Source organism: Corythoichthys intestinalis, chromosome 20, assembly GCF_030265065.1.
Source record: "Corythoichthys intestinalis isolate RoL2023-P3 chromosome 20, ASM3026506v1, whole genome shotgun sequence".
In the NCBI taxonomy this organism is placed as follows: Eukaryota; Metazoa; Chordata; class Actinopteri; order Syngnathiformes; family Syngnathidae; genus Corythoichthys; species Corythoichthys intestinalis.
Window position 1 is genome coordinate 18,102,185 of NC_080414.1, and position 12,654 is coordinate 18,114,838.

Genomic DNA, 12,654 nt, shown 5'->3' on the forward strand with positions numbered 1-12,654 from the left:
GTTATGTATTAGTTAACTGTGGAACCAGATATGAAATTTTACTGACTGCTGAACACGTCCTTCATGTACACAAGAGTTCTCACCTTTCTGTAGTTGATGATGCGTCGTCTGATATGCTCCACCCTATCTGCGCACATTGCGCTGAAGCGCACCTGCAGCTCGCCATGATTGCAGTCATCCTCCGCTGTCAACTTTCCGCATGTCTCCACTAGCATGTCATCATTTCGCGCCAGCGCTTCCAGGATCTACACAGAGCCGTGTTGAGGAAGCCACACCGGACAAATTTCACAAAATTTAAGAAAAAAAATTAATTAATCAACATACGTATATGCCGTAAACCCCAGTTTTTGGATAAGTCTAACAAAGCTTCTGGCAAGCTTTATTTGTAGTGGTGTAGCTGCAGAAAGCTATGTCATGACAAAGTTTGGAAAGCAATTCTTTTAAAATATGTCTAATTAACCAAATTTTTATTTTTAACAAAAAAGTATATATACAGTGGCGCAGTATTGGGTCAACCACCAATTGTGCAAGTTCTCTCACTTGAAAATATTAGAGAGGCCTGTAATTGTCAACATGGGTAAACCTCAACCATGAGAGACAGAATGTGAAATAAAAAACAGAAAATGACATTGTTTGATTTTAAAGCTATTTATTTGCAAATCATGGTGGAAAATAAGTATTTGGTTAATACCAAAAGTTCATCTCAGTACTTTGTTATGTACGCTTAGTTGGCAATAATGGAGGCCAAACGTTTTCTGTAACTGTTCACAAGCTTTTCACACACTGTTGCTGGTATTTTGGCCCATTCCTCCATACAGATCTCCTCTAGAGTAGTGATGTTTTGGGGCTGTCGTTAGGCAACACGGACTTTCAACTCCCTCCACAGATTTTCTATGGGGTTGCGATCTGGAGACTGGCTAGGCCACTCCAGGACCTTGGAATGCTTCTTACGAAGCCACTCCTTTGTTGCCCTGGCTGTGTGTTTGGGATCATTGTCATGCTGAAAGACCCAGCCACGTCTCATCTTCAATGCCCTTGCTGATGGAAGGAGATTTTCACTCAAAATCTCTCGATACATGGCCCCATTCATTCTTTCCTTTACACAGATCAGTCGTCCTGGTCCCTTTGCAGAAAAACAGCCCCAAAGCATGATGTTTCCACCCCCATGCTTCACAGTGGGTATGGTGTTTTTCAAATGCAATTTAGTATTCTTCCTCCTCCAAACACGAGAACCTGTGTTTCTACCAAAAAGTTCTATTTTGGTTTCATCTGACCATAACACATTCTCCCAGTCCTCTTCTAGAACATCCAGATGCTCTCTAGCGAAACGCAGACGGGCCTGGATGTGTAGTTTCTTCAGCAGGGGGACACGTCTGGCAGTGCAGGATTTGAGCCCCTGGCAGCACATTGTTTTACTGATAGTAGCCTTTGTTACTGTGGTCCCAGCTCCCTGTAGGTCATTCACTAGGTGCCCCGTGTGGTTCTGGGATTTTTGCTCACCGTTCTTGTTATCATTTTGATGCCACGGGGTGAGATCTTGCATGGAGCCCAAGATCAAGGGAGCTTATCAGTGGTCATGTATGTGTTCCATTTTTTAATACTTGCTCCCACAGGTGATTTCTTTACACCAAGCGTTTTACCTATTGCAGATTCAGTCTTCCCAGCCTTGTGCAGGTCTACAATTTTGTCTCTGGTGTCCTTCGACAGCTCTTTGGTCTTGGCCTCAGTGGAGTTTGGAGTGTGACTGACTGAGATTGTGGACAGGTGTCTTTTATACCGATAATGAGTTAAAACAGGTGCCATTAATACAGGTAACGAGTGGAGCCTCGTTAGAAGAAGTTAGACCTCTTTGACAGCGAGAAATCTTGCTTGGTTGTAGGTGACCAAATACTTATTTTACACTCTAATTTGGAAATATATTCTTTAAAAATCAAACAATGTGATTTTCTGGGGGGGTTTTCACATTCTGTCTCTCATGGTTGAGGTTTACCCATGTTGACAATTACAGGCCTCTCTAATCTTTTCGAGTAGGAGAACTTGCACAATTGGTGGTTGACTAAATACTTATTTGCCCCACTGTAAGTAGTGGCTCTTTATCTGAAAAATACAGTAAACAAAGCACCTTTGCAGTGAGACTAAAGAAGCCTTTGGGTTCCAGCATCTTCTCCAAGACATGACACTTGATGCCAGCCGTGCTGTCGTAGTCATACACGACGCCGTATTCCAAGTGCACGTTGTCCACAGTCAGGCTCACGTGGTCCTTCTTGCCGTCGATGATGGCAATGGTGTTGAACTTGTCCATCACCTCTGAGACACAGCCATTATACACTGCATAATAGAGTATAAATAGATATGCGCAGGGTTGTAGGGGAGTGCTCACCTTCTACTTTGCACTCAAAACCGTCACCGTTCTCCTCCGGGGTGGCCTTGCGGTCGTTCCTGTGGTCGTCCTCGTGGGCACTCTCGCTGTTGTTGTACACCCACTTGATTGTATCTTGCTGTATTGCGCATGGATTGAAACATTCAATCATTTCTCAAGACTACTTTAGTGTTTATTCTGTTCATTTTTTTTTCATTTCACACACGTGCGCAAACAAACTTTCGGCATCTGTTTTCTTTTCGACCGCGGCGACCGATCTCATCAAGCTGCTCTGGTGGTGCGTCCGTCTCGTCTGCCCACACCCAAAACCCCGCTGTGGTTTTCTGGCCAACTTTGACAAGCTTTGCTCCGTGCCCGCTGCTGTGCGGTCTCGTGGCGCGCAAATACAAGCCAAACACACTTAAACAGGGCGGCTCCCATATGTCTTGACTTCATCTCTGCCACATGGAAATAATTCCAATGAAAACACGATAGACTAAATTTATAGACGAAGATGAGTTGCTGTTTTTTAGCAAAATGCCGTACTTTATACAATTTCGCATGACTGTATTTCCCAGATTATAAATTGCACTTTTTTCCCCTACAATATGGCTGGTCCTACGACTTTTTACTTGGACGTCTATCGCCGTAAGTGAGTTGACTCGATTTTGCAGTGATGGGTCGGTGAGTCTATTTACCTGCGAGGGTCGGCGGTATTTGCGACACGCCGTCACGTGAGCGATGACGCTAGCGTGGCTCTCCTTGCTCACGTTGATGCCGTTCACCTTGATGATGCACTGACCCGGGTGAAGCCCGGCCATGGCCGCCACCGTTCCTGGTGGAGGGGAAAGGGATGGTCAACAGGCGCGTGTAAAATACTCCCTTTTGGAGTTGAACGCAAGATTAAAAATAGGGTTGTTCCGATCATGTTTTTTTGCTCCCGATCCGATCTTTTTAGTTTGAGTATCTGCCGATCCCGACATTTCCCAATCCGATTGCTTTTTTTTTTTTTTTTGCTCCCGATTCAATTCCAATCATTCCCGATAATTTTTCCCGATCATATACATTTTGGCAATGCATTAAGAAAAAAATGAATAAAACTCGGACGAATATATACATTCAACATACAGTACATAAGTACTGTATTTGTTTATTATGACAATAAATCCTCAAGATGGCATTTACATTATTAACATTCTTTCTGTGAGAGGGATCCACGGATAGAAAGACTTGTAATTCTTAAAGGATAAATGTGACTTTGTATATTGTGACTAAATATTGCCATATAGTGTATTTGTTGAGCTTTCAGTAAATGATACTGTAGCCATTTAACTGTTCTGCCCAAATGCATGATGGGAAGTGCAACCATGACTGTGCGTAGTGGTACCAATTGATATATCTTCTCTGCGTTGGGAAATAGCATAGGGTGTTAAGAAAAAAGATCAATAACTACCTTTCTTCCCCACATTGCTTCCCACGATATTTCTAATCGTAGGGAGAGGGATTGGCTTTAGCCAATTAAAAAAAGGCTCCAAAGGCTGCCAAAATTTACTCTACTCATTTAGCGCTGCATTTTAGCTCTATATATAGGTAAATCAGCGCCATCACAGATTAAACGCAACAATGCGTGAGTGGGTCGTGCAGCGCATGCGTTAATTGCGTTAAATATTTTAACATGATAAATTTAAAAAAAGGGTAACGGGATAAATTTGAAAACCCTACCTTAAGCCTAAACTAAAGACTCTGGATGAGTGCAACATATCATGTCTGTAACGTTAAATACAATTAGAAAACGATTTAATAATTTTTTTTTTTTTTTTTTTTTTAAAGGCATGTCCGATATTTTTTGCCGATTTCAATACTTTGAAAATGACGTGATCGGACCTGATCAATCGGGATGCATCTCTAATTAAAAATGGAGTGTTGTGGAGCATAGCTTTGCAAAGTATTCCCAGAAACAGTGTCTTTCTTATCAACAATGACGATGACATGATGAGCTAAAAACGTGGAACATAACGAGACAAATGCCAGTTTTCGTCTGACGAGACAATGACGAATGAGAAGAGGCGACATAGTTTCTGTCAAATGTTCACAATGCGTCACATTTTCATATTGTACGTGGAGTACGTCAGCTTGCATTGTGGCAGGGTTTAGGTCGTGTCACTCATGTGAGATGTTCCTACTTGCCGGAGTTTAGGATGTATTATTTCAAGCTAAGCTTGCTAGGCTAGCATCTTGCTTGTTTGGAAACACATGGCAAGATTTGTTTTCTTATCATGGCAAGAGAGAATATGCAATATTGCTTTAGGCTTTCAAGGTCTGTGCTGAGTGATGACAAACGTAACTGTTCGCGTTAGCATAGCATTTGCTTTAGCATCAGCGTCAACGTGGCGAGCATCGTCTTAAATGCTTGGACAACTTTTTTGTTTTTTTACATAGTTTGTAGCCTCTACGTGGGTTCAATTGAAAATAATGCACTGCTTTTACTGCCGAGTGTGTATTATCATCACAAAGTTGGCATTGTCCTTGTTCGTGGACGCTACAATATGTGTTCGTTTGTCTATGCTCATTCGAAATTGTTGGAAACCTTTATTTTTGGACTAAATCATTTGAATTTTACAGACCTAAACATTATGAGTAACTGCCGACTAAAACTAGACGAAATTTGTATGAGATTTCGTCGACTAAAATTAGACGAAGACGAACACTTTTTGAAATGACTAAAATATGCCTAGGACGAATAAGTATTTTCGTCCAAAACAGTAAGCCAAAAATTAAAAGAAAACATGACTGCCCACAAATATACTACCTTACTATCATTAGCGTTACAAAGTAGTCACCAAGGTCATTTTTGTTCATGAAAATGGACGCAATGAAGAAATCTAAAATTGAAAAACTATTTTTAACTAACCCTGGGCGATAAAACAATAATAATAATTATAGTCAAATAATTTTTGTCAACAGAAATAATAAAAAAGTCGGTAAAAGTCGACCGATTTAAACTGTAATTACACCACCTGGACATCAAAGATCGGGGCGCTGTTGCGAAGTGAACGCTAGCTCTGAGAGGGTTTTAAACATTTCCTGTCACAGAGCAGCATTAAAGCCCGATACTGTGTACAGACTTATTTTTCTAGCCCATAACTTTTAAAGCAATGGCTGTCTTGTCTGTTACATTTTTTTAAACTGAACATTTTATTTTGTTGACAATGTCAGACACCTAAAGACTTCATGCACAAAAGGCTTTACGATGTTGTTCAGTGTAAATTAAAATTAGTTTGACTCTTTATGGTTCTTTAATTTTGGGTGATTGCATGTTTACCTCAGATTGTGTGCAATGTTCTGGAATTTGATTGCCTCGTGGGAATTGGTCTGCATTTTGTTAGCTTTTAATTTTGTGCAATGTTCCTCATTTTTGTGAAATGCTGTAAAATAGTTTGTCACCATGCATGAATCTTTGTTTTGACACCAAAGGTTGGCTAAAGCAGCATCAGATTTTGTCAACGTAATGGCAAAATCAAATGTGAAAGAAAAAAATTATCATGATAATTATCGATATCGACCGATAAGAACATTTTTATCGTGATAACAATTTTTGTCATATCGCCCAGACTTAATTTTAACTGACATTATATATATATATATATATATATATATATATATATATATATATAAATACAGAAACAACAAACTTAAATTGTATTATCTGCTCACAAAACGAACAAAGACAAATTGATAATAAAGGCACTACTCCCATTGATTTCATATTTGCTACTGTTAAGTACGTGTAGTTTTGTACAAAATGACACAAAAACATGGCTTGTTGTCGTTCTGTTAAATCAGACACGTACTGACCTTTAAAGCATAGCTCCAGCCTTCCTAACACGCTGCGTTAGGTTAGAGGAGCACAACAAAAGTGCAGCATGAGGCGTACAAACACAACAGCTGTTCCCCAACTGTCCCGCAATAACAGGACAACATGACTTTGTACCTCTTCCGACAGCGTGAACCACCGAGGGGCCGAAACCGCGGATTTGGAAGCCCAAACCGTCCACAGAGTCAGGAATCTTCACAGTCCTGGAATTAGGAACAACTGTAATGGAATATTTCAAATTTGGTATGATAAAAATACATTGTGAGACATACTCTCTGGGTTTCGTGCTGACCAGAACCCTGAGCGGCCCTTTGCTGCGGAAACACTGCCTGAGAAGAACTTCCACCTCCGAGAAAGGCCTGAGGAACACCAAGTCTCCATTGATGGCGAACAACTTCTTCCCCACCTCCAGGCCGGCCATCTTGAAGCAAGCAAATTCACCATGTTGCGTTATTGGCACAGGTTGGAGTCAGAAAAGCTCTTACCTCAGCAGGGGAGCCCTTCTCTACTGACTTGATGATTGGAAGCCTGTTCCTCTCCTCCAGGGTGAATCCGTAACCTAAGTCGCTTGGTCTTACCAAGAGACACTTGGAAATGACATTTTCTACTATCTTTAAGTCATGCTTGACCGGCTTGTGTTTGGTGTTTGAGCCTTCCATCTCTTCGTCGGCGAAAAAGCGGAAAAGCAGTGGCTCGTCCTTAAATTCACTTTTCTCGAGCACTGAAAAACCACAATAATACAGAAACAGTGTGGCAGGTTGTACTATAAGTAGGGTTGGGCATTGAACATCGAGCACCGATGGGACCCGGTTCTAAAACTCCAGTTCTCCCGGAACCGTTCGAATTTTAAAATTTCGATTCTATGTTTCGATGCCCTGATCGCCGGGCTGGAAAAAAATGCTGCCGAAAACCACGAAAAAGAAGCCACAAGAAGTGCGTGTTTGTGCATCGCAACTTGATTACAACCATGGACATGGCGCTCAAAAGTTTGGCTTAACATTACAAAAACAAAAAAAATTACCAGTGACCAGTCAGCTCAATGCAACATTTGTAACACAACTGTATCATGCAAAGGTGGCTGCACGACCAATTATGTACGACCGGCTTCATGGAATGTAGCCTAAGTGCCAAATGCAAAGCTAACTGAGTGCTATGTAGCTGACACGCCGTTCTGCGCCGTCAGAACCAGGTAAGTAAAACAATACATTACGTCTGCTGTCCCAGTGACCCGACCCCGGATTAAGCAGTAGACGATGGATGGATGGAATAGTACGAGAATAAATTGTATCATTAGGTAGGGCTATGGTCGATATCACATGTAAAGAGAAGTAGATGCGAAATGACAGACTCGCTGGTGTTAGTAAACAGCCGCCATCTTAAAGCAGTACACGCCTCTGTTAAAATCAACAGTATTGACAGGATTTTTGTTTTTGGAATCTGTTGTGTTGCTTATTTAGAAAAAAACAGCCATATGATGCATTCGATTACTTTTTTAATGAACTCGTAGCAGTGAAAACATAGCATCACATCAGAAAGCATCCTAGCCAGAAGCTCTCATCTCTTCTTCTCCGCAATATACGTACACACTCCTACAGCGCCACTCACTGGCCTAACTGGTGTTGTCACAAACACAACAGAATCGGTTATACAAATAAGGAAACCTTATTATTCTGCCTCGTCTACATCAAATTATAATCAATACAAGAATTTATACTCATGCTTTGTTCTAGCTCCCAGGTAAGGTACATGTATGGCAAAAAAATATAAGTAAATGTTTTCTCCGTGAGCTTTTGAAAAATATACATCTTTGTGAAAGAGCACTCCTGTGGAAAGAAACTTCCTCACATTGGAGTTCAAAGACTGATATTTATAAACAAGCTAAAAATAACGCTGTGAGAAGTTCATATACTTCATAAATTTCATATTAATTATATTATTAATAATAAATAATAATGATAATAATAAATTTTCAATTCATATAAATAATGATATTAATAATACATTTTAAATTGATATAATAATAAAAAAAACAAAAACAAAAACAAGAAGACATTAATATGAAATAATAAATTTTAAACTATATATTTTTTTACCCTGGCTCTTAAAAGAATCAGAATCGAGAATCGTTCGGAACCAGAATCGAAACATGTGACCGGAATCGGAACCGGAATCGTTCCATTTCAAATGATGCCCAACCCTAACAATAAGTATAAGAATATTTAATTTACCATGATGCATGAACCCATTGTCACAAAGCTCCACTCCCAAAATGAGCGCTTCCTCTCTGGTTCTGCAGTCGCCCTACGAGTACGATAACTCAGGTCATTTTGCCTTCTGTTTGGGCAATACGGCCTAAAAGTAAACACAGTACCTGTGCGATAAGCCAATCGATAAGCTTGTTGGCCATCACCACCGATTTGTATGTCCTCAAATGGTAATCTTTGTCCCTGAATATGGAGAAAGGAAGGAACATATTGTAAATATTTGCAATTTAAAACAGGTTATATTTTTGACAATATGAAAAAACATTAACTCTAAATCTTTTCAGAAAGTTTTGGATTTCTTCACATCAGTGTTGTTTTCGTCAACAATGACGATAATTAAAATTTTTTGTAGACGAACAATTTCTTCATAATGATGACGTGACCAGCTAAAAACGTGGCTTGGGAGACAAGAACATAACAAGACGAATGCCAGTTTTCATCTGACGGGACGACAACAAGACGAAAATGCGACATATTTTCTGTCATATGTTTACAATGCGTGAGTCAGCGTGACATTTTCATTGTACGTGGAGTACATCAGCTTGCATCGTAGCAGTGTTTGGGTCTTGTCACTCATGCGACTCCCCCTCACGCTCCTCACCGGAGTTTAGGATGTGTTGCAAGCTAGGCTGCGTGCCATCTTGCTTGTTTGGAAACACATGGTAAGATTTGTTGTCATAAGAGATAATATGCAATGTTGCTTTAGCCTTTAAAGGTCTTTGTTGAGTGATCATCACACACTAAATGTAACTTCGCGTTAGCATAGCAGTCGCGTTTAGCATTATCATTAGCATTAACAAATTTAGCATGGTGAGCATCCTCTTAAACGCTCAGACATTTTTTTTTTTTTAACATACAGTTTGTAGCCTCTGAGTGGGTTTAATTGAAAATAATGTATTGCTCTTCCTCCTGAGTGCGTGTTATAATCACGTAGCTGGCGTTGTATTTGTAGCTGCAACAATATGTGTTCGTCTGTCTATGACTATGTTCATTCAAAATTGTTGGAATTGTTGTTTTTTTTTGTTTTTTTTAATTTCACAAAAACATTTTGAGTAACTGTCGACTAAAACGAGATATTTTTATGCGATTTTGTCGAACACATTTTGAAATGACTAAAATATTAAGTATTTTCATCCAAAAGAAAAAAATAATAAAAGGGCTGCCAAATACAACACTGCTTCACATTGGATATTTTATTGTTTGATACAAAATTATTAGCAGAAGTGGGTAGTAACGCGTTACATTTACTTGAGTAACTTTTAGAGAAAAATGTACTTCCGAGAGTAGTTTTACCACGCAATACTTTTACAGTTGCACCTCTAAACACGAGTTTAATTCAGTCCACGACCTGATTTGTATGGCGAAATGGCCGTATGTCGACATATATCCCATAAGCATACGTTATACCATTATACATTGTATACAGTACTGTGCAAAAGTTTTAGGCAGGACACCTGCCTAAAACTTTTGCACAGTACTGTATATTTTTATTATATTATGTATATACAGGATATACTGTATGTATATATTTTCCCCGAGTGGAAGCTTCCATGATCCTAATAAATTTAATAATTAAAAAAATATATACACAGTACTGTATATACACAGTATATATATATATATATATGTACAGTGCCTTGCAAAAGTATTCGGCCCCCTTGAACCTTGCAACCTTTCGCCACATTTCAGGCTTTAAACATAAAGATATAAAATTTTAATTTTTTTGTCAAGAATCAACAACAAGTGGGACACAATCGTGAAGTGGAACAAAATTTATTGGATAATTTAAACTTTTTTAACAAATAAAAAACTGAAAAGTGGGGCGTGCAATATTATTCATCCCCCTTGCGTTAATACTTTGTAGTGCCATCTTTTGCTCCAATTACAGCTGCAAGTCGCTTGGGGTATGTTTCTATCAGTTTTGCACATCGAGAGACTGACATTCTTGCCCATTCTTCCTTGCAAAACAGCTCGAGCTCAGTGAGGTTGGATGGAGAGTGTTTGTGAACAGCAGTCTTCAACTCTTTCCACAGATTCTCGATTGGATTCAGGTCTGGACTTTGACTTGGCCATTCTAACACCTGGATACGTTTATTTTTGAACCATTCCATTGTAGATTTGGCTTTATGTTTTGGATCATTGTCCTGTTGGAAGATAAATCTCCGTCCCAGTCTCAGGTCTTGTGCAGATACCAACAGGTTTTCTTCCAGAATGTTCCTGTATTTGGCTGCATCCATCTTCCCGTCAATTTTAACCATCTTCCCTGTCCCTGCTGAAGAAAAGCAGGCCCAAACCATGATGCTGCCACCACCATGTTTGACAGTGGGGATGGTGTGTTCAGGGTGATGAGCTGTGTTGCTTTTACGCCAAACATATCGTTTTGCATTGTGGCCAAAAAGTTCAATTTTGGTTTCATCTGACCAGAGCACCTTCTTCCACATGTTTGGTGTGTCTCCCAGGTGGCTTGTGGCAAACTTTAAACGAGACTTTTTATGGATATCTTTGAGAAATGGCTTTCTTCTTGCCACTCTTCCATAAAGGCCAGATTTGTGCAGTGTACGACTGATTGTTGTCCTATGGACAGACTCTCCCACCTCAGCTGTAGATCTCTGCAGTTCATCCAGAGTGATCATGGGCCTCTTGGCTGCATCTCTGATCAGTTTTCTCCTTGTTTGAGAAGAAAGTTTGGAAGGACGGCCGGGTCTTGGTAGTTTTGCAGTGGTCTGATGCTCCTTCCATTTCAATATGATGGCTTGCACAGTGCTCCTTGAGATGTTTAAAGCTTGGGAAATCTTTTTGTATCCAAATCCGGCTTTAAACTTCTCCACAACAGTATCTCGGACCTGCCTGGTGTGTTCCTTGGTTTTCATAATGCTCTCTGCACTTTAAACAGAACCCTGAGACTATCACAGAGTAGGTGCATTTATACGGAGACTTGATTACACACAGGTGGATTCTATTTATCATCATCGGTCATTTACGACAACATTGGATCATTCAGAGATCCTCACTGAACTTCTGGAGTGAGTTTGCTGCACTGAAAGTAAAGGGGCCGAATAATATTGCACGCCCCACTTTTCAGTTTTTTATTTGTTAAAAAAGTTTAAATTATCCAATAAATGTTGTTCCACTTCACGACTGTGTCCCACATATTGTTGATTCTTGACAAAAAAATAAAATTTCATATCTTTATGTTTGAAGCCTGAAATGTGGCGAACGGTTGCAAGATTCAAGGGGGCCGAATACTTTTGCAAGGCACTGTATATATATGTTTTTTGCATTGAAATAAGACTGAAAAAGTTGAGAGTCGTCTTATATACGGGGTCTAGACATTATACCTATTCACCACGCTAGATGACGCCAGATATCATTGAACCGAATGCTGAACTTGAGGAGTAATGTTCTGTCATGACAGATCTCAGCTACCCTCAAGTTTAACTAGTTTGCATTATTTTATTGCAATATTTTTCCTTATTCAGATTTGTTTCAAGACTACAGTTACAGTTAGACCTCACTTTGATGATTAATGCAGTTATTGCAATTTTGTTGTTTTATCACAATAGATTGGTTTGTTTACATTTCAAAAACCAGACGCGATTAATTTAGGAATGTGATTGCACTTTAGTTTACATATTTAAATGTTCAAATATTAAGATTTGAATGAGGAAAAATAACATGCTTTTTCTCTCAAATGTGTTGTTATAAATTATCATTTGTTTCAGATGTACTGTAATTATTTTCTGTATAAAAATTAATTTGGTGTTCAAAAAGTCTTTTTTCAAACTTGAGTCTTGAAAAAGATGGGGTCGTCTTATAATCAGGGCCGTCCTATATTAGGCCAATACGGTAATTCGATTTATTTGTTCCAACTCCTTAAAAAATACTGCAGGTAGAATTATAAATAGCAATTACACCTGGCAAAACAAATAAATTATAAATACAAATTAAGAATAATTAATAATAATATAGAAACGAATTGGGTTCTAATGTGGCTGTTGTGTTCTGCATGCTGCTCCTGAAGGCACCATGTGACTAACGAGAGAAAGAGAGGTTCGGCAGAGTTTTTACTCTCTTTCCATTTTCTGTACTTGTTGCCGTCGGCTACGGCGCATAGTAGCTGTGTTGTGCTGAAATAAATGATTAAAAATCTGACGGAG

The 12,654-nt window shown here is 39.3% G+C and overlaps 1 protein-coding gene across 1 annotated transcript in view; it reads right to left on the reverse strand.

The window, feature by feature from the left end:
• prex2 (phosphatidylinositol-3,4,5-trisphosphate-dependent Rac exchange factor 2) overlaps positions 1–12,654 on the reverse strand; it is a 120,786-nt gene that overhangs the window by 34,210 nt on the left and 73,922 nt on the right. The window contains exons 14-22 of the mRNA XM_057824484.1: positions 8,605–8,680; positions 8,462–8,534; positions 6,719–6,954; positions 6,506–6,654; positions 6,351–6,436; positions 3,058–3,194; positions 2,381–2,498; positions 2,123–2,307; positions 84–245 (exon numbers count right to left, since the gene is read on the reverse strand). Coding sequence (XP_057680467.1) covers positions 84–245; positions 2,123–2,307; positions 2,381–2,498; positions 3,058–3,194; positions 6,351–6,436; positions 6,506–6,654; positions 6,719–6,954; positions 8,462–8,534; positions 8,605–8,680 — 1,222 coding nt within the window. The remainder of the gene's footprint in view (positions 1–83; positions 246–2,122; positions 2,308–2,380; positions 2,499–3,057; positions 3,195–6,350; positions 6,437–6,505; positions 6,655–6,718; positions 6,955–8,461; positions 8,535–8,604; positions 8,681–12,654) is intronic.